Source organism: Brassica oleracea, chromosome C1 (assembly GCF_000695525.1).
Source record: "Brassica oleracea var. oleracea cultivar TO1000 chromosome C1, BOL, whole genome shotgun sequence".
NCBI lineage: Eukaryota > Viridiplantae > Streptophyta > Magnoliopsida > Brassicales > Brassicaceae > Brassica > Brassica oleracea.
Window position 1 is genome coordinate 9,301,064 of NC_027748.1, and position 22,510 is coordinate 9,323,573.

At 35.3% G+C, this 22,510-nt stretch overlaps 5 protein-coding genes across 5 annotated transcripts; 4 read left to right on the top strand and 1 right to left on the bottom strand.

The window, feature by feature from the left end:
- The first annotated feature begins 36 nt into the window (after positions 1 to 36).
- LOC106330782 (protein FAR1-RELATED SEQUENCE 5-like) lies at positions 37 to 948 on the top strand. The gene has a single exon (XM_013769201.1). It carries the CDS (start codon positions 37 to 39, stop codon positions 946 to 948), a length of 912 nt encoding a protein of 303 aa, XP_013624655.1.
- Positions 949 to 2,531: 1,583 nt separating this feature from the next.
- On the bottom strand, positions 2,532 to 3,303 carry LOC106330790 (WD repeat-containing protein 87-like). The gene is made up of 2 exons (XM_013769205.1): positions 2,906 to 3,303; positions 2,532 to 2,838 (listed from the first exon to the last, which is right to left on the bottom strand). Exons 1-2 carry the CDS (start codon positions 3,301 to 3,303, stop codon positions 2,532 to 2,534), a joined length of 705 nt encoding a protein of 234 aa, XP_013624659.1.
- A 10,080-nt stretch (positions 3,304 to 13,383) lies between these two features.
- On the top strand, positions 13,384 to 14,442 carry LOC106330797. Its single transcript, XM_013769211.1, has 2 exons — positions 13,384 to 14,083; positions 14,138 to 14,442. The coding sequence occupies exons 1-2, from the start codon at positions 13,384 to 13,386 to the stop codon at positions 14,440 to 14,442; spliced, it is 1,005 nt and encodes a 334-aa protein (XP_013624665.1).
- Positions 14,443 to 17,946: 3,504 nt separating this feature from the next.
- Positions 17,947 to 18,961, top strand: LOC106308622. The gene has a single exon (XM_013745764.1). The coding sequence runs from the start codon at positions 18,140 to 18,142 to the stop codon at positions 18,659 to 18,661; it is 522 nt and encodes a 173-aa protein (XP_013601218.1). The 5' UTR covers positions 17,947 to 18,139; the 3' UTR covers positions 18,662 to 18,961.
- Positions 18,939 to 21,537, top strand: LOC106308615 (calcium-dependent protein kinase 15). The gene is made up of 8 exons (XM_013745759.1): positions 18,939 to 19,752; positions 19,956 to 20,099; positions 20,192 to 20,344; positions 20,424 to 20,536; positions 20,617 to 20,784; positions 20,888 to 21,015; positions 21,091 to 21,190; positions 21,267 to 21,537. Exons 1-8 carry the CDS (start codon positions 18,939 to 18,941, stop codon positions 21,363 to 21,365), a joined length of 1,719 nt encoding a protein of 572 aa, XP_013601213.1. The 3' UTR covers positions 21,366 to 21,537.
- The last annotated feature ends 973 nt before the right edge of the window (positions 21,538 to 22,510 follow it).

A 22,510-nucleotide genomic window follows, 5' to 3' on the forward strand; every position in this document is an offset into this window, starting at 1 on the left:
TTTGCCTTGGGAGCTAGCATAGAAGGGTTCAGCGCGATGAGTAAAGTCCTCATTGTGGATGCAACACACCTCAAGAATGTTTATGGTGGAGTTCTACTTGTTGCGGCTGCTCAGGATCCTGATCATCACACCTACCCAATTGCTTTCGGTGTCGCATATGGTGAAAAAAATGATAGTTGGATGTGGTTTATGGAACATTTGAAATCAGTGATAGGAGATGAACCGGGATTGGTATTTCTTTCAGATAGAAACAAAAGGTTGATCAATGCAGTAGGTGTAGTTTTCCCTCAGGCCGCTCATGGGTATTGTATATGGCATTTGTCTCAAAAGGTTAAAGGCCACGTCCGTAACCACAGAGACACTTGTGCATTTAAGTTTATGGAGTGTGCACACTCTTATACAGTGGTTGAGTTCTTGAACCTTTATGATGCTTTTCGCAGAAGGTATCCTTCTACAGCGGAGTATCTTGTTAAAAATGTTGAAGAGAGGAAATGGACTAGATGTTACTTTGAAGGAGATAGGTACAACGTTGACACCACCAATTCAGTGGAATCTTTTAATGGTGTAATTAAGAAAGCAAGAAAGTTCACCTTGATACCAATGTTTGATGTTATCATTGCAAAAATGGCTGAATGGTTTAACAAACATAGGAAAGAGGAAGCTGAGATACCACCTACACTAAAGCTTGTGCCTATTGTGGAAACGAAAATGTCCAAAAGATGTGTTGATGGAGGGTTTTTTGAGGTTGATGAGTTAAACAATTTCCATCTTGAGTACAGTTTAAAAAGTAGTGATGGGAAGGTTTATACTGTTGATATGGCTATGTTGACTTACAGCTGTGAGCAATTTGATAAAGACAAATACTCATGTGTTCATGCTGTAGCTGCCTCCACATTCATGACTGATAAAGCGGGAAGGAAACTCCATCTATCTGAGTATTTGGGTTGAGCTATGGGCTTTGGCTTATCACAGGACAATATATCATGTTCCTCATATGTCTGATTGGGTTATACCAGAAGAAGTTAGAGCACTGAAAGTACTTCCTCCGGATTATGATGTCAAGAAAGGAAGACTACGACAAACAAGGTTTCCATCAGCAGGAGAATCTCGTGGAATAGGAAAAAGAGGCAGAGAGAGTGGCAGAGGGAGAGCCAGAGGCACGGGCAGAGCCAGAGGAGAAGGTATGGCAGCATATTTTGAATGTGGAAGTGCTTCGGGTTCAGGTGTTTGATTGTGTTGTTTGGACTAATAGGAATACTAATATAACTATGTGTTATTTGGACTACTAGGATTACTGGTTTTATTATGTTTTATTTTGACTACTAGGATTACTGGTTTTATTATGTTTTATTCGGACTACTAGGATTACTAGTTTTATTATGTGTTATTCGGACTACTATGGTTACTAGTATTACTAAGTGTTATTTGGACTACATATGTATTAGTAGCAATATTTATGTTTAGTATTTAGAACCAATATATTTTCATGATTATTATTAATTCGTAGACTAGTTACCTTGTAGATATATACTAAGACTATTTTAATGATTATTTCAACAGTTTAAGAAAAACCTTTTCAGTTTTCCAAAAAACTCTCTTAATTTTTATTGTTAGTGTGTGAATGGTTAGGCCATAGTAAGGAAAATCTAAAAAAATATGTATTCCTGGCAAATATTTGATGAAAATGTCTTATTTAATGATAAGCATAGTGCAAAAGCATCGGTTTTACTACTAAAAAGCACATTTTCTCATGGTTTTACTAGATAAACGTAAAAATTCTCGAAATATTACTATGTTTAAGGTAGTATTACTAAGTCCTTGAAGCTTACCAAGAATTACTAAGTGTAATCAAAATATAATATCAAAATATATGACAGCTGCACGTTTTACATGTACACTTTTTATCCATGCACGTTTTACATGTGAGTTGCATTTTACATGTAAACAATTTTTAATTATTTTATCAATTGGAGTATTTTTCCAAAATTTTGAAGTATTTTTTCAAAATTTTTAGCAGAGTTTCCCCTGTAATTTCGAGTTATCACACATGTTTTCCAAAAACATACCAAAACATACCACAACCAGAAACATAACATAACATCCAAAAGCAGAAACATAACATTCTAACAAGTTCAAGAGAATCATTTTAGACAGAAACATAATATCCTAACAAGTTCAAGAGAAGCATTTTAGGCAGAAACATAACATCCTAACTTGAATAATACATACATAACATAAACATTTTAGGCCTTTGTTTTAAGCTTCTTCTTTGGCACTTCTAGCTCATCAGTCTTTCCCTAAGTGAAAAGAGACTGCACCCACCGTGATGGTTCACCTTTTCTTTTCTCCGGCAGCGGCGTACATGGCTTCAATGTAACAACAGTCTTCTTCGGCCTGCCTCTCTTCTTAGGTGCACCATCAACTTTCTTTTTCTCAGCTTTAGTTTTCTTTTTTGCAGGTGTGGCTGCTTCCTTGGTCGGACTTTCCTCCTCACTGCCATTGTAAACAACCATGTACCAGCTTTGCTTTTCTTATTCAGTGTATATCACATGCGTGGCTTCTTCCTCGGTGGTTTTTTCCACCTCTTCCACTGTTTTTTCAGGTTCTTCTACCAATTTCTCAACATTTTCTTGTGTCTTTTCTACTTCTTCCTCAGCGAAACTCTCCACAGATTTCTCATCACTTTCCTCTTCCTCAATTTGCCTCCACAATTTTTCAGCTTGTACTACACATCTCTCCTTCAACCTTGCGAGTTCCTCTTCCTCACTGGGTCTCGCAAACTGAAAAAATTTCTCTGGTGGTGTATGGACTAGTTTCCCTGCGGCTACTGCCTTAGTCCTACCACGTGGTTCTTTCTCGGCTTCTTTCTCACTATCTTGGACCTCTTTCTCTTGCTCTTCCTCACCTCTTTCTCACCATCTTCACGCGGCTGCTGCTTCTCTTGGACCTCTTTCCCTTGCTCTTCCTCAGCTTCTTACTCAGCCTTTTGCTCTTCCTCAGCCTCTTGTTCAGTCTCTTGCTCAGCCTTTTATCTGTCGTGTTCTCTTCATTTTCTTCCTCACCAGTGTCTCTATCTTTTCCTTTAGCTCTATCATAATTTTCCTCAGCAACCGTTTTATCCAACCCTTCAGGTCTACCACAATCCATATTATCCCACTGTCCAAAATCCATATATTCACCATAATTGTTCTCCTCAGCCTCATTTCCTTTTCTCTCAATAGAAGTTAACCTATCTTCTATTTTCTTAGCCCTGCTTCTCAACAGTCGCTGATTCCTTTCAAGTTTACTCATCCTCCAGTCCATAACTTCCAACTTTGGCTCCACCGATGACAAAACACCAGAAAATCCTTTATCCATAAACGCCAAAATCCTCTCCTTCTACAAACGTCACCTTTTCTTTGTCTTTCTCCTTTGTAAACACTCGTGCACCAGTATCTTGCTCATAAAGTTCTTTCCACCAAATTTTCTTCTCCTTCACAACTAACCAGTGGTTCCATGTATCACTTGCGCTACCCTCAGGATAACACTCTGGCTCCTCATCAATGATGCAAGCCAACAAAGTTTCCTCACCCAGAGTTGGAACCAACACTCTGTTAATAACCTGAAAAAAAATAACAATCAGTAAGATCAGTTTATATTCTTCTAGTTTCTACTAAAAAGTATATATACATATACCTTTGTTTTTCCAAGAGCAGCATATATATCTTCTAAAGGATAACCCTTCATGCTACTCTTGGTAAACCGGCTCTTGCACATCCTAGGACAATCTTCACAGGGGCTGTCTGCAGAGAGTCTAAATCTTTTTTTCAGCTTAGGAATATACTCAAAAGCCAAAACCTACCCAAATATTGTCACAGTATCAGATCTCCGGTTATAAAACAACTAATATTTTACTAAATTGTATGCTTTACCTGTAATGGAATTACAAATCCAGGAAAGCCGCATGCCGGGTGCACTTCACCCTTCAAAAGCTCCATCATATGCTTGATGTTGTTTATTGCATCCTCAAATGTTAGACGATCCCAAGGAAATGTTTTGCTAGCTTCCAAATCTTCCACAATCCTTAAGATGAACGGGTCTACTGGTCCGGTATCCTTTGCCTGTCCTCTGATAACCCGACCAAGAAAGAACAAAACAGCCATCTTCAATCTATCATTACACGCCGTCTTCATAGACAACAACTTATGCTCCACATCTGTTATGGTGATCTTCTTTAGTCCACCAAAGTAACAATCCACAAACTTTGTACCCCCGAGCTTCAAATACTTCCTCGGATACTCATGGCAGTCTAAGCCAGAGATGAGGGCATGCTCCCTCATAGAATAGCAGATGGGCACACCATTCACGGCAAACCATGCAACATCTTCTTCTTCTTCAGTACGAATGGTGCGCATCAGTAACATCCACATTGCTTGGAGCTTCAAGTATTTTTCAGAAGGCATGTGGAAGAAATGACGAAACTGAGGATGGCTTGTGAACCATTTAACCTCCTCCTTAAGCTTCTTAATCACGTCAACTGTGTCCTTCACAGAGCACGTGGTTTGAATCTTGCAAGTCTTCGTAAACTCCGTGCTCTTGAAATAAAATTCAAGGGGCTGCGGTGGTTGCCTTGCATGCAACCATAATATATATGTATTAGACATTCATTACTACTAAAACTATTATACTTTCTCAGTAACAATGATTAATATAAATGCAAAAAATTACCTTAGATGATACAGCAGACATGTCTTCACTTTCAGAATCAAGTGAGAGCGAAAATTCAGTCTTTTCTCTCACTCGAGTACTCTCTTCATGGACTACATCTTCTCCAACCGGCTCATTCCCATCTGAGACCGCCTTTCTAGCTCTAGTTCTAGTGGAGACTCCACCGGATATACTAGATCGATTATTTCTTTTCCGGCCCTTTATTTCCTGTACAAAATGTTAATCAAAACAACTCAATTACTTTATATGCAATAGCAACATCAGTAAAACTTAACCATGATTTTTACTTCTCCTTTTCTAGTAAAACCAAAAGAATATATATTATACCTCAGAGGGTTCACACAGATCAGGAGAGAGATCATCACTATTGTTCCCGTCGGATTGCTCTTCCACATGCTCTTCTACAACAGGAGCAACGTTTTCTCGGGCACTTGTGGAGTTCCCACTTTTCTTCTGAGTCGGTTTTTTTCTTCCATGCTTGCCTGCCATTATCTCCTTCATCTGAACATCCAAAAATAACACAAACAACACACATTCATGCACAATCCAGAATAATTACTTTATGTAATCTCAAAACCATTCATTCACTCAAATTAATCTCCAATTTCCCCCAATTTTTATCTGACATAAATATCAAACAAAGCGAAATCAAGGTTAAGAAATTACTTACAAAGATGAAGAATGTCGATTCGAGAGTCTTGATTAAAACAGAGGAAAAAGAAGAAAGGAGAAGAAACAATGAGTCTCGATTTAAGGTTTTTGTTGGAGAGAAGACAAAAGTCTCTTTGTCGTCGGCTTTGGGAATCAAAAGGAGAGAGGGGAGAGCACGAGAGAAAGGGAGAGACGAGAGAGGAAACTGAAACGCATCGTTTAAGTTTATAAACTGGGTTATACCTGTATGTGTTTGGGTGGGTCGGGTTTGGGTGGTTGGATTACGTAATTATCTGATTTAGTTAGGGTTATAGATGTATTTAACACGTTTTCGTATTAAAAAAAAAAATAGAAAACAAATTATATTTTATTGATAGGAGAAGTTAGAATTTTTCAAAGGTCATAGGGGCGTCTGAGAATAAACTCCAATTCGTATGGGTTGATGTAAGTGACTTTTACATATTTATATTTTTTTTGTCAATTTTAAAAATATCTTTAAAATGTTGATGTGTGCTGTTAAATATGTTTCAGGGATCCAAAATAATCAACGAGTTTTCAAACACCGAAGTGAACAAGTGGTATGAATATAACAGTATTCATACGAGAGAAGAAAATTATTTAAATGTCCTTTCTGATCAAGAGAAATTCAAGTTATTAGAATGGATGAAAAACAACAAATTACAGCATGAACCAGAAAATGCTATCGATTCAGGGTGCTATTGTTACATTTTTACTATGGTGATGTTATTTTTATTTAATCATAAAGTTAATTAGTAACTTATCAAAGATCTTATTTTAAAAAAAAATAAAAATTATAAATATAATTACTAATATGGTTTTAAAAATACACATATCAATTATGTTAAATAATAAAAAATTGACAATAATTTATTTTTCTATAGCATTATTTTATTTTTATATTATTAAAATAAATGATAATAAAACCATACAAATATAAAGCATTATTTAATAAATATTTATATTAAAAACAATACCTTAATGTTATTTAAGTTTAATTATGTATCATATTTTAGCTTATCCCCTATATATTAAAAGAGAACATTACAACCTTTGAACCATGACACGTGTCATCATGAGAATCAATTTCAAAATCTTTAGGAAAATAAGTTGGTCCATCTAAACATATAATATGTTTTTTATTAAACTAATCATATAATTAATTATTAATATAAAATATTCTTTATTATTTTCCTAAATAGAACAAACAGAGTTACCTAATCTGGTCAAAATATATATGATAATTAATGATTTCAAATAATAAAAATTTGATAAAACTTTATACATCCTCTATCATTTTTCTTTTATATTAATATTATTAAAATAAATTAGACAATAAAATTAACCAATTAATAAAAAAAAAAATTTCTATATACGTTATATTTTGAATTTTTTAAAACGAATATAAATTAATAAACTTTTAAAAAATCTTACTTTGAAAATTTGTGATCTTTAATTTAATTTTAATATATAAAAAAATACAAACGTTCATAAAATTATATGAGTAAGATGTCTTATTTAATAAATATTAGATTAAATATATATATATATATATATCTCCTATATATTAAAAGAGAAGCATTACAATATTTGAACCATGACACACGTCATCACGAGAATCAGTTTCAAAATCCTTAGAAAAATAAGCTGGTCTATCTAAACATATAATATACTTTACATTAACCTAAACATATAATTAATTATTAATATAAAAATATTCTTCATTATTTCCTTAAATCGAACATACGGAATTACCTAATCTAATCAAAATATATATAATAATTAATGATTTTAAATAATGAAGATTTTATAATAATTTATACATCCTCTATGATTTTGTTATATTATTATTATTTAATTAAATTAGACAATAAATTAACCAAATAATAAAAAACCGATTTTTCTATATATGTTATATTTTGAATTTTTTAAAACGAATATAAATTAATCATAAAATATTCATAAAATTATAACAAGATATATATATATATATATGTTTATTTATATTAATATCGTTTAAATTAAATTATATATTATATAAAATGTATAAATATTTAAATTTCAAAAATTTTATTGAAAAAGTACTAAGAATTTAATATTTTAGTTTCAAAATTTTCATTGAATTTGTAAAAATGATTACAAATTAGTAAAAAAATATTAAAAGTTTCATATTAAAAATTTTGTTATAAAGTTTCGATTTTTTTATAAATACAAATGATCATAAAACCATGTGAATAGAAATATTTTATTTAATAAATAGTCATATTAATAAAATATACTATACATCAATGTTGATATCAATTTAAATTTAATTATAAATAATATAAAAGATAAAAATTATTATTTTGATTTATTTACCATAAACTAATTTTAAACAACAATTATTATTTTGATTTATATGTCTGCACCAACTTAGTTTTATATATAATAATCACTGGCCTCTCACTAATTTAATATAAGTATAAAAACATAAATAAATAATAATACATAAAATAGTATCTATATACAATATTCATTCTTCGCAAGACGCGGATCTTAATCTAGTATACTTAGTATTTCAATATACCTTATAAATATTTTGTAGTTTAAAATTTGTGTTCTATATTTTTAATCATCTCATGATACCGACATGAGATCATGTCATGTAGATTTTTAAGGCCTTATAAAAAAAAGGTGTTTATTTCGGATCTTCTATTATGCAAACAAATCTTATTTTGAGACAAATTAATAACCCAGAGGTCAAGATTGAGTTAAGAAGGTTTGGTATTGAAAAATCTGTTAGAGGGTGTTCTGATAATCGATCGATTTGAGAAAGAAAACCTAATCCCCTTTTCTTTCTTTCAAGGATCGAGTGAGTAAAAATGACTAATGATGGAACGACATCGTCCCCACTCGGACAGTTTGCCAGTAACTAAAAGTCTGATCCAACACTATATTTATTTTTGTTTGGTCCACCCATCAATATGCAAATTCATGTTCTAATTATCAAATATATTTATTTTGAAAAAGTCTAATTATCAAATATTGCATTTCTCAATGTTATATACATGATAACGCGTATGTATATATACATGAGAACGCGTATGTATATACGTAAATCGAACAGTTCAATTAGATTATTATTTCATATTGGTTGTTTTCTTTTCTTATCCATATAGAGATCATTGTAAGCATGGTTATACGAGTTTTGTAACACAAAAGTTTAAGGTGTGGCAAACTAAATTATTGCTCTTCTTATTATATCCAATCAATCATATACTAATACCACATCAGTGAGGCAGATGGAGGATGATCATACATATTTCGTTGGATTCATGGCTAAAACGAAGAAGAAAACTTCATTAGAGCGATAGAATTTGATTAATAAAATTAATTTTAATAAGAACGCAAATAATTGAGGCAAAATAAAAAGGAAAGAAAAGACAAAACAATGAGGCACCACATGCAGACTATTTGAAACCATTAAGAAACATGAGAGGATAGAGAGAGAGAAAAGGACGATTCGAAAGGGACTAGGGTTTTCAAAAAAAATCAGATTTCTTATTCTCAGATCTGAAAAGCTGAGTCCTCGCCCTCATTCAACTACAAGAAAGCTCGGACCTGTGGTTGTATATGGAGGTTTCTGGAGATCTGAGGTGAAATCAAACTCGGGAAGACAACGCCTAGGTAGAGATTTCTCCAAAACCTGATTTGTCTAATCTTGCGATTTAGAGATTAGGAGGATCTCATTGAGCCTGCGTGGCTTCGGTTACGATTGCTGTTGGAAACGACGAGTGATAGGGAGATAATCCAAGGATGAATCGACCCAGAAATAAGAAGGAAGGGTCGCTCATGGAGGAATTCAAAGAGATCGAGTTACTTGAGGAAGGAGAGTTGGTAGACATCCCAGACTTGGAGAACAATTACCTCATTGAGGAGAACACCATGAGTGTGATTGTACGATGTCTAAATCCGGTGGTCCATAAAGTATATGGCTTGGTTAAAGCTCTTCCTCCTATTTGGAGACTGGAAGACAGTGTTCGAGGTAGAGGAGTTGGAGAAGACAGAGTCTAGTTCTTCTTCCAAAACGAAAGAGATCTCCATCATGTACTGACTAGAGGGCCATGGTTTGTAAACGGGTGGATTGTTTCTCTCGACCAGTGGTCTCCAACTCCAGGGCCTGACTTCCTATGTAAAATCCCATTTTTGATCATAATCAGGGGGATTCCAGTGCACCTACTCAAGAAGCAGGCGATTGAGTTTCTGTTGGGTCCCTTGGGGAAAGTGGAGAAGGTAGAGCTTCACGCTAAAAACTCCTCATCTGTGGAATATGTTAGAGCTCAGGTGTGGATAAACACGAAGGAACCTCTACAGTTCAGAAGAATTGCTCGATTCAAATCAGGAGAGGTGGTTCCTACGGAGTTGGAGTATGAAAAACTGATAAAGGTGTGCTTTATGTGCAAAAGACTAACACACGATCGACTATACTGTCCACTACAAGAGGGGCTAGCTGCAGAACCCCCAACATCAAGAAGAAGGGATGGAGGAGGCAGTTTTGAGAGTGGAAGAGGAAAACAAAATGTACCCCCTACAGGTACACACCAAAGATGCGTAGTTATAGCCAGAAGCTCGAGTACTGCAGCAGGGTCTGGCAGAGGCAACATAACCAGTTCAGAACAGACCCCAAGAAGCTCGGGTTCCCAGGAGCTCAGAGTTATCACTGGCAGGAAAGGCAAAGGCATTAGGGGAGGTAATTCTTAAAAGTGGATCCCCAAAGAAGTCCAAACCTTTGAGCAGAGAGGAGCTGGAAGTTCCAAAAGCAGAGGGGAAACCTCCGGTCCAAGAAGCAGAAGAAGCCCGTTCATAGGAAGGGGCAACACAGGCGGATCCTCTGGAGCTAGTCAGACTGCTCCATCTGTTTTCTGCAGGCTGGGAGAGAAAGAAAGCACTGAAGCAATAGGCGGTGAGATAGTAGAAGGAGCTCATATTGATGAAGTGGAAACCCCTTCAGTGTTTGAAAGATTGGGTAGAAAAGAGCCTTCATCCTCCTCTGGTAAAAAAGGAGAGTGGTTGGACCTAGTGGGCAGAAGAGAAGAAGACTCAGTTGGAGTGATGAGAGACTTCCTAAAACGGCTAAAGTCAGTGCGGAAGTTGAAGATACGAACCCATATATCTTTGAGAGGCTAGGTTCGCATAAGAAAAGTTCTGGTGATAGGAGGACAAGTATTTTAAATCATTCTGCTCTTATGGCAGCAAGCACTCCCAACTGTTCTGCGCAGCGGATAGTGTTGGGTAGTGGAAAAAATTTGGAAGAAGGGTTGATGATTAATTCCAACCCTTCAAAATCAATATGAGGATAATGAGTTGGAACTGTCAGGGGTTGGAGAATACCCCTACAGTTCGACATCTACAAGAACTACATCGGGTGTATGTTCCTGAGATCTTATTCCTCAGTGAAAGAAAAAATAGAAGAGGTTACTTAGAAGGAGTGGTGAAAAAGTTAGGATATACCGGTCTTCGTACGGTGGAACCAGTAGGTCGAAGTGGAGGTTTGGCAGTTATGTGGAAGGATTCTTGCAAAATTGAGCTAATCCAAGCGAGCAACAGGCTTATGGACCTAAAGGTGAAATGGCAAGATAAATAGTTTGAGCCCTGGTTTGTTACAGGAGATTTTAACGAGATTCTCGACCAGTCTGAGAAAGTAGGAGGAGTAGAAAAAACAGAAGAAGAGGGATCTAAATTCAGACAGATGCTAAAAAATTGTGGTTTGTGGGAGATTCAACACAAAGGCTACAAATTATCTTGGTCTGGTATCAGAAATAATGATGTTGTTCAATGCCGATTGGATCGATCAGTGGCTAACCAAGCCTTCACGAGTATGTTCCCGAGCGCCTCAGCAAAGTACTTACAAAAGTTCTGCTCAGATCATAACCCAATCATCAATCTGATGGATGGTGTTGAATGGAGGAGGAAAGAAAGCATTAAGAATGATCAGAGATGAATCAGGAGAGAGGGATTCATAGAAACAGTAAAGGAGAGCTGGGGTAACCATGGAGGAGGACAGATAGGGCTGATGAATCGTATTGTTGGATGCAGGAAATCAATATCTTTCTAGAAAAGGACTGCAAAACCAAACTCAGCCCATAGAATAATGGATCTTCATCATAGAATTGATCTGCAGACGCAACAAACAACATATGTTCCTGGGGTACTAAGCCAACTCAGAAAAGAGCTGAACGAGGAATACCACAATGAAGAAATCTTCTGGAGACAGAAGAGCAGATTGGACTGGCTTAAGGCAGGGGATATAAACTCGAGGTTCTTTCATGCGGTAACAAAAAAACAGGAGAGCGCATAACAGAATCCACAGTCTGATTGATGAAGATGGCACTGAGTGGTACGATGAGGAAGACCTTAGGCGAGTGGCAGAAAAGTATTTTAAAAACATGTTTGCTTCAGAAGATGTGGGTCTGAGGCTGGAAGGAGTAACTGAAGTGCAGGGGAAGATTACCTCAGATCAAAATGACGAGCTGTTGAAAGAGGTCTCAGTGGAGGAGGTGCGGAGAGCAGTGTTTGAAATGAACCCTCATAAGTGTCCAGGCCCGTATGGTATGAGTGGTTTTTTCTTTCAGCACTTCTGGGAGACGGCAGGAGATGATATAACTAAGATGGTCCAGGAGTTCTTCCGATCGGGACAGCTAGAGGAAGGAATAAACAAGACGAACATATGTCTTGTACCAAAGAAGCTGAACGCTAATAGACTCACAGACTTCAGACCGATAAGCTTTTGTAATGTAGCCTTCAAGATCATCTCCAAACTCCTCTCCACACGCCTAAAGAAAATCCTACCTCAGGTAGTGTCGGAAACACAAGCAGCTTTTGTTCAAGGTAGAATAATCTCCGACAATATCCTCGTGGCACATGAGTTATTACACGCTCTGAACTCGAATAACAAGTGCTCCGAAGAATTTATTGCTGTGAAGACGGACATCTCAAAGGCATACGACCGAGTGGAGTGGCCATTTCTAAAAGATGCAATGCGAACTCTTGGCTTCTCGGAGGACTGGTGCAAGCTTATAATGGCATGTGTTACTTTAGCACAGTACCATGTTCTTATTAATGGCACTTCATACGGTGATATACGGCCTACAAGAGGCTTAAGACAGGGAGATCCCCTGCCCCATATCTCTTTGTAATATGTACAGAGATGTTGGTACAAAAGTTGTGTAACGCAGAGAAGCAAGGACAAATCACAGGGCACAAAGTGGCAAGAACGGCTCCAACAATCTCGCACCTGCTATATGCGGATGATAGTATGTTATACTGCAAATGTAATGAAGAAGAGTTGAATAATTTGTCTCAGATCCTGAAGGAGTATAGTGTAGCATCTGGACAGCGAATAAATTACCAGAAGTCGAGCATCTACTTTAGGAAGAATTTCCCGACAGAAAGGAAAGAAGATATCAAAAGAAAGTTGGGAATCGAACAAGAAGGTGGTGAAGGAATCTACCTAGGGTTACCCGAATCCTTTGGAGGCTCTAAGGTATCGATTCTGAACTATCTTAAGGAGAGATTGAGTGAAAGGGTGCAAGGTTGGCAGACCCGGTTCCTTTCCTCAGCAGGCAAAGAAGTTGTGTTAAAGGCAGTTGCGCTTGCTCTTCCTACCTATACCATGTCCTGCTTCCTTCTCCCCAAAACAGTATGCAGAAAGATCCTCTCAATTATGTCTCACTTTTGGTGGAGAAACAATAAGGATTCAAAGGGCATTCACTGGAGAAGTTGGGACAAGCTCAGCAAACCAAAGTATGAAGGTGGTCTAGGTTTCAGAGATCTGAAGCTTTCAACATAGCCTTATTGGGGAAGCAACTCTGGAGGATGTTGAGGTTAAAAGACTCCCTACTGGCTAGAGTGTTTAAAGGCCGATATTTTACGAAATCAAACCCTTTGAATGCAAGTCTGGGATCAAAACCGTCATATGCTTGGCGAAACATACACGCATCACAACCTTTTATCTGTCAGGGAGCAAAAATGCTGATTGGAAATGGGGAAACAGCTAAGATATGGCAGGATCATTGGGTACAACAAAACCCAGCAAGAGAGGCTAGAGTAATGCGTTGCGACATAGCAGATAGTAGGAGAGGAGTTCATAAAGACATGAGAGTTTGTGAGCTTCTTCAGAACCAAGGACGTGAGTGGAATAGAGAAAAAGTGGAGAGAATCGTCCCACCACAGGAAAGACACCTCATCGAGAGGGTACAGATTGGTGGACCAAAGAGTAAAGATGTATATGTTTGGAACTACACCAAGACATGCCACTACTCGGTGAAATCAAAGTATTGGGTTCAGTGCAATGAGGTGGGGAAGCGCCGTGAGCCAACGATGATGAATCAACCTAGCTTTGACTTTCTTTATCAGTTGGCGTGGAAATCCAAAGCAAGCCCGAAGGTACATCATTTTCTGTGGAAGTGTATCTCAAACTCACTACATGTTGCGGAGAACATGAAAAAAAAACACATGGCTAGAGATGGGCAGTGCCTAAGATGTGCTCACGGGACAGAAAAAATAAACCACGTTCTATTCCAATGTCCGTTGGCGAGACTGGTCTGGGCCCTATCCTCAATTCCCACGCCTCCAGGAGGTATCTTAGATAACTCACTCTACTCTAATTTGTTTCATGTTCTGAATCTGGAGAAAGAGTATCCTAAAGAGGATGTTCAAGCCGACACAGGCCCTTGGATTTTGTGGAGATTATGGAAGAATAGAAATGATTTTATATTCTAAGGGAAAGAGTATGAGGCGATGAGCATTCTCCAAAAGCAAGAGAGGACGCAGAGGGATGGAGAGAAAGGGAGAGGGGTGAAAAATGTAAGGTTGAAAAGAAGACTGCAAGTAGGACCCAAAAGTGTGAATCCGATTCAGAAATGGAAGCCACCTCCGATAAATTGGCTCAAGTGTAACACTGATGGTGCGTGGCACAAGGACAGAGAGAACTGTGGACTTGGTTGGATCTGTCGAGGCAACAATGGGAAGCTAATTTGGGTGGGAGCAAGAGCGATTCAAAGGTTAGGGTCGAGTATTGTGACATAAGTGGAGGCTTTGAAATGGGCAGCTGAGACTTTGGTGAGGTTTGGGTACAAGAGAGTGATCTTTGAAACTGACTCTTCGACTATTGCAAAGATGCTAAATGAAGAGGAGACAGTCTGGCCCATTCTTTAGCCAACGATGCAGGTTATATCTCATCTTCTGTCTCAAATACCTGAAGTTGCAGTGCAGTTTAGTCCAAGAGGAGGTAATAAAGCTGCTGACAGGATAGCGAAGGAGACTTTTAGTTACATGTCTAATGTTCCTAAGTTATATTCTGTAGAGCCAAGTTGGTTAAAATTTAAAGATAGGAATGACATAGAAAGAAGGTTAAATGAAAGTTGAAAGTTGAGTTACAAAAAAAAAATGAGGCACCACATGCAGATTTTGGTACTTAAGTTCGTCGGTCTCCATCGTCACGCTTCAGCCATTCACTCTCTAATCCAGCAACAAACTCGTCGAGTTCGGTCTTAATCTGACAAGTATTGTTGGTTTCAGATTAGGTCACGTGTCGGTTTTAGTAGACAAGATAGTTGGACCGCTTGCAATGAGTGCAAACGTGTCGCACAAATGAATTGCGACATGTCTTATGTGCTTACCCATACGGAGATGTTGATGTAGCCCCCACTACAGTTATATACACTGAAATAAAATAAGCCAAATATACATTGTTTTTTTTTTTTTTGCAACTATAATATACATTGTTTTATTAACTGGACATATAGTCTATTCTATTGTGTGAATTGTCCTTATATTAGAGAATACATCGGATCAACAGAGGAGCTACCTACATTTATTTACCTCTCATTTTTTATATAAAGTTTAGAACGCACGAAAAACGTCGGCACCTAAAACTATAGTTATGATTGAAATCTTTCGGATGGATAGTTGATAGTACGAGAGCATGTTTATCTGGGGTTTTTAGTGAAGTTCTTAATGCGTGAATTCCCACAAAATTTTTAACGATCGATTATAAAAACTATTAATTAAAAACCGATTTTAGTGAATTTTTCATACTGTTCACGGACCCTACTGATTCGTGACAGTCTGCAATTAGTTTGCTTTTAATTTTTTTTTTTTTAGACAAAAAAAATATTTAAGAAACCCATTAGTTTTCTTAGAGATAAACATGGTCTAAAGTTATGAACTTTGAAGGCATTCTCTAGCTGGACGTAGCTGTCAGCAATGCTGTTTTTTTTTTCTTGGATAAAGAGAAAAATAAAATAATAAACAAAACAAAATATTACTTTACAGTCTTGTTAAAGTAGGTCAATATGTTTGTATAAGAGCATCCTAAGAGACATTTAGGGATTTTTAAGCTTTTTTAATAATTTTTAGTAGGAAAAGTGAGTTTAAGAGACTTTATTAATAGATGGATATATTAGTGTGGTCCATTGCAAGTCTCTTATTTAAAAACTAATTTAGTAAAATGCTTTTTTTACTAAAATATATATTTTTAAAAACTAATTTAGTATCATTAATTTTTAGTTTGTAAAATATAAATATATTATATGTATCCCATATTTAAACTATTCATCATAGACTAGGTGTTTTGTCCGCATATGCAGAGATAATTTTTTTATGAAAACTTATTAGTTTATGATTTATTAATTCAAAAACCAGTATGATAATATATGAAATTTCATCAATATATATATTATTGTATTAAATTTTTAAACCACTCACATATTAAAAATATTTTTAAAATATCCTTATTCAAATGTTTTTTTCTCAATTAATTTTAATTATACTTTTTTACATCATAATTTTAAAAATATTATTTCTAGATAATAATACAATATATAATAATTAACTTATTTTTAAAAATATATTTTATTTTGAAAAATTTATTATATAATTTATAATAAATTACCTAATATAACTTATAAATTTAATATTATTTATATAAAATTCGTTTTAATTAATTATGTAATGAATTATTTACAAAATTTTATTTTTCATTAATATATAACTACACATCTTTGTTTTTTAAACTTAACAACAGAAGGAATAAAAAATGATGTTTGTAAGAACATATTGAAAATAAAAGCTGTAACAACATGTTTATCTTGATAATATAAGTTCATAAAATAAACCATTAAAATATGTATAACACTATTGCATCAACGGGAACATTGGAATATACACTAATTTTTTTTTTTTTATAATATGTTTCTTTTTTTGGTTAATTTTTATTTTTATTGTAAATATTTTATGATTAACTAATGTCTAAGATAATTATTCATTAAGGGTACAATGATTTAACCGTTCTAATTTTTAACGTGAGAGCTCGAATGCGAAAAATCACTTTGCAAATAATAATGTAGATAAAATAGATTACAACATATATTAATTATATATAATATTAGTTAACTATATCTTTTATGTATTAGCATTCGCATATTGTTATAATATAAGATAGATTATGATAAATATCACTTACATATTCTATTTATACTATTATTTAACTGTAATATAAAAAATTACTCAAAAATATAGATAATCTTGATCTATATTATAGATTATATCCTAACACTTACTGATACTTAATTTAAAATAATAATATTATCCAAATTAATGAACTACTGATTCAGCTAAAAATTACTAAAACATGATAAATAATCAAAATTACTTAAAATCATGGAGAAGATGACTGAGCAAATTCACTTCTCAAATAAACATTACTAAAACATAATAAATAATCAAAATTCTTTAAAATCATGGAGAAGATGATAACTAAGCAAATTCACTTCTCAAATAATATTATAGATGTTACTGGGGCAATTCTCCTAAATAGACCATTTTCAAGTTTTGGTCACAAAAATAGACCACAATGAGAAAAATGACCAAAATATTTTATTTAATAGGTAAAATGACACCAATACCCTAGATATAAAAAAATAAAATAATTAAAAAAGTTAAAAAAATTAAAAAAAGAATTTTTTTTAATTGTTTTAGATTATATGTTTTCAAATTAGAACTTTTTTATAATTTTTTTTTTTTGAACTTTTTTTTCGATTTTTTTACTTTAAATTTTCTTTTTGTAATTCGAAAATACTTTTTGAAACTATTTTTAAAATTTTTATTTTCAAATTTTTAATATTTATTTTTTTATTTTATAAAATTTTAAACCTCAATCTCAAATCCTCATCCTTAACTCTAAACCTTAAGGTTTAGATTAGTTAACTCTAAGGGTATAAATGTATATTATCTCTTTAATGAAACATTTTGTCATTTTCCTCTTTGTGGTCTATTTTTGTGACTAAAATCTTTTTTAGTGTTATCCTAGGGTATTTCTCATGTTATTATTCATAATTTGTTTTAAACCGTTTATTTTAGACCAATCGCAATTGTATTGCAATACGCGTTCTCTTATGTAAACTACAGTTCAATCGTACGATAGTATCCGATCCGTTTGTGTCTCACCGCTTAATCCATTCAAAGTCACAATATATTAGTTACTGTATTGGTGATTTGACGTGAACTAAATGCAAACAGTACTCTTCACATCTAATTTATATACTTACACATGCTCATCATCATTTTTCGATCTTTCAGTCATAACACAAAGCAAGAAGAGATCTTGAAACACATTGCAACTTTCGCAACATGTTTTAATTTTTGACTAGTAGTAGGTTCATAGAGATAACTTAGCACAAAAATAGAAGCGTCTATACATTTTCCTTTTAACATAAAGATAAATATGCGCAAAGGTCGCAGATTAACGATTAGCCGGAGCGAGCGGTTTCTATGGGATCATCATCAGTCCAGTGACCGTCACATGGATGGAGAAGCCTCCGTCGAGATGGAACTCATGGAAGAGGATGTCTGGTCGGTGATGGAGGCTCATGAACAACCAAACGCATGGACCATACGCTCCCCCAAAACGACCGGCGGTGAACGGAGACAGAACGGGGGCGGCATGGGTGGCCTGGCCGATAACAATGATGGACGGAGGAAGAAACACGTGGCGAGCTCTGCGCCGGTGAAAGTGCCTGACTGTAGCGAGATCTTAAAGGAAAAGGAGTCTATCGAGTCATTACATAACGACAATGCTGCTGAGGTGGGTCATGGTGAGATGGTGCCGCCTCATGAATACGTGGCGCGTAGCCGTAACGGTGACGGTAGCTCATCGATGTTTTTAGGCGTGGGGAGGACGTTAAAAGGAAGAGACATGAGACGCGTTAGAGACGCCGTGTGGAGCCAGACCGGGTTTGATGGTTAAGTTAGGTACTTAATTTAATTACTAATATATATAAATATATTTGTACATAGACTTGGAGTAATTAAGCACCATACAATAATGTCATCATCATGTTATGGATTATTTCCGTGGAAATATCAAAACCGTTAATGACGGCAGGAAAAAAAAAAACAAATATTTTTCTTACACAAACAAAACTTGTGAGATCGAGCAAACCACATTGTCCCCATCGTGCTTCTTCTTCCTCTAACCTAGAACACAAGAAATTCAGAAAAAAAAAAAAAAAAAAACCCCTAATATGGGTTGCTTCAGCAGCAAACATCGAAGAACACAGAGTGACGTCGTCAATGGAAACGTACAGCGGTCAATTCCGACAAACCAATCACAAACTCATGTCCCTCGTGACGTCACCGCACATAGCTCAATTCCGACAAATCAATCGCAAACTCATGTCTCTCGTGACGCCACCGAGCCTCAAATCCCGACAACGACTCAGAATCATCATCATAATCCACAAGAACAACAAGAATCCAAACCCGTTAATCAGCCAATCGAAGAGTATCAGGTTTTCAAACCATTGAAACCCATCGCTCTCCTAGAAACAGAGACGATCCTAGGCAAACCCTTCGAACAGATCAAGAGACTCTACACGCTAGGTCACGAGCTAGGTCGAGGGCAGTTCGGTATAACCTACACTTGCAAGGAGAACTCAACGGGAAACACGTACGCGTGCAAGTCCATACTCAAACGAAAGCTAACGAGGAAGCAAGACAGAGACGACGTCAAGAAAGAGATTCAGATCATGCAGCATTTGTCTGGACAAAAGAACATCGTCGAGATCAGAGGCGCTTACGAGGATAGACAGTCGATACATCTTGTGATGGAGCTGTGTGGTGGGGGTGAGTTGTTCGATAGGATCATAGCTCAGGGTCATTACTCGGAGAGAGCAGCTGCTGGTGTTATTAGATCGGTGCTGAATGTTGTGCAGATTTGCCATTTCATGGGTGTGATGCATCGTGATCTCAAGCCTGAGAATTTCTTGCTCAGTAGTAAAGATGAGGATGCTATGCTTAAGGCTACTGACTTTGGATTGTCTGTGTTCATTGAAGAAGGTAAGATGTGTAACCAAATCCTCTTCTTATTTGCTTATTGTTTTAATTTTTTTAAGATTCTGATGAATGTTTGAGTTATGTTGTGGATATAGAATAGACTATAACTTAAATAATCTTATCTCATTTTGTTATAGTATATAGTGCTAAGCTTCAAGTTATGCCATTTCAGTTAGTTGATAATCTTGAATTCATTTAATCTACAGGGAAAGTGTACAGAGATATAGTAGGAAGTGCTTATTATGTTGCTCCTGAAGTATTAAGACGAAGTTACGGCAAAGAGATCGATATTTGGAGTGCAGGGATTATTCTTTACATTTTGCTTTGTGGTGTGCCTCCTTTTTGGGCAGGTAATATAAAAGCTGATAACCATTTTTATTTAATTTGGTTTATCCATTTAGTTATGTAATTGTTTATGTTGTTGTGATTGTTACGTTTGTAGAAACTGAGAAGGGGATATTTGAGGAGATAATAAAAGGAGAAATTGATTTTGAGAGCCAGCCATGGCCTTCTATATCTGAGAGTGCTAAAGACCTTGTGAGGAAGTTGCTCACTATGGACCCTAGGAAACGAATCTCTGCGGCACAAGCTCTTGGTAATAATGCCCACTTAACCTCTTCAAGATTAGTCTGCTAAACAAAATATTTAAGTGTGGTTGTGTAATGTTTTCATAGAGCATCCTTGGATCAGAGGCGGAGAAGCGCCGGATAATCCTATTGATAGTGCTGTGTTATCTCGGATGAAGCAGTTCCGAGCAATGAACAAGCTTAAGAAGCTAGCTCTAAAGGTTAAAGAAACTACAAACTTCTCTTATAGAAGTAATCCTTCTCTTCTGTTTTGCATGATCATTGGTTGTGTTTCTTGCAGGTTATTGCTGAAAGTCTATCAGAAGAAGAAATCAAAGGTCTTAAAACCATGTTTGCGAATATGGATACTGATCAAAGTGGCACTATCACTTACGAAGAACTCAAAACCGGGCTGGCTAGACTCGGTTCTAAACTCTCTGAAGCTGAAGTTAAACAACTCATGGAAGCTGTTAGTAATTTTCATTTCTTTCCCTGCTTCCATTCTTCTTCCATAGTCGTCATCAAAATGATAGAATCTGAGAAGAGAAACCATGTTATATATATGTTTTCAGGCTGATGTAGACGGTAATGGAACAATCGACTACATTGAGTTTATCTCAGCAACGATGCATAGATACAGATTGGACCGAGATGAGCACTTGTTCAAAGCTTTCCAGTACTTTGACAAAGACAACAGCGGGTAAGTTCGCGTAGAAAATATAAACTTAGAAGTTAAAACTATTCTAAGACACTAAGATGGTTTTGGATAACACAGGTTTATAACAATGGATGAGTTAAAGTCAGCAATGAAAGAGTATGGTATGGGAGATGAAACTAGCATCAAAGAAGTTATAGCAGAAGTAGATACAGATAATGTAAGTTCTGTTTCTCTCTACATAGCAACTAACAAAAGAAGTTATTAGCCAACATATAATGGGTCTCTTGGTGCAGGATGGAAGAATAAACTATGAAGAATTCTGCGCGATGATGAGAAGTGGTACCACACAGCCACAACAAGGGAAGACTTCTTCCATTCCATTGATTGATTAGTCGAAAAAGGAGGAATATAACATTAGTTTTGATTCCCAACATTTGTCTTAGATTCATGTGCGTAAAGTGTTCAAGTCCTAAACCGATGAAAAGTTTTAGAAAAAAGTAGTTTATGTTTTTCGAATATTCAATAATTTGACTCGAGATAAATTTCATACAAGTTGCAGAATAATCTGGCTTATTAAGAGGAGGAACAACTTTTTTATTCATGTGAATCATCGAGAAAAACGTAACAAACAATCTGCTTATCAAGTAGAGCAACACGTTGTTGTTTTTTTATTTGAAAGAATAAAAGGTTATTCAATCAAAGTGGTACATCAGGTGCATATATTCTAAAATCTGTGTATAGAATGAAACTAAGAAACCCATAATTGAATTCAGTATGATCTTCAGCTTGGATGGTTATTGTTGAATGTTGAGTTCTTGTCCCGAACCAAGTAACCAAACTTTCGTTGATATACTTGAACTGAAAGAAATCTGTTTTGTATCGTCTTATTCACAAATTTGACAAGACCAGTCGGATCTAGAGGATTCTCACCATCCCACCTGAATTTTTCTTCTCCATGTGATTGTTGCGTAGAATGTACATCAAAGAAGAAATGGTTTTGGAGCGGTAAGGTTTGTACTAGAAAGGATATGGATAGTATCACTTCATGTCGTATATATTACAGATTTTAAACTAAATTTACGATACAATGTATTTGAATATATATATATATATATGTGTATATATTGTTTTTTTAATCACCAAATCAATTAACTAAACCAATCACATTTGGCTGTATCAATACTATTAAAAGAGAAAAAATCCTAAAAAATCTACCTATGAAAGTTGTTTGGACCCTTTCATTTTTTAGTCCAACCTTTAATATAAAATCAAATATCATAACATGCATTTATTATAACAACAAATTAAAACTTATTACATTTTAATATATAACTCATGATTTCCAACAATTATTATAGCAATTGTTATCCTTTTACATTTTAGCAACCCACATTATTTCAATCACACGAATGTACAAGATATCTTGACTTTTAAAATATTTAATTTAAACTCTTAATTTTTAAAAATTTGATTTAAAATATATCAGATGTTTCATATGTTAGTTTAGTTATACCAACATCCTTTAATATTTCTACAT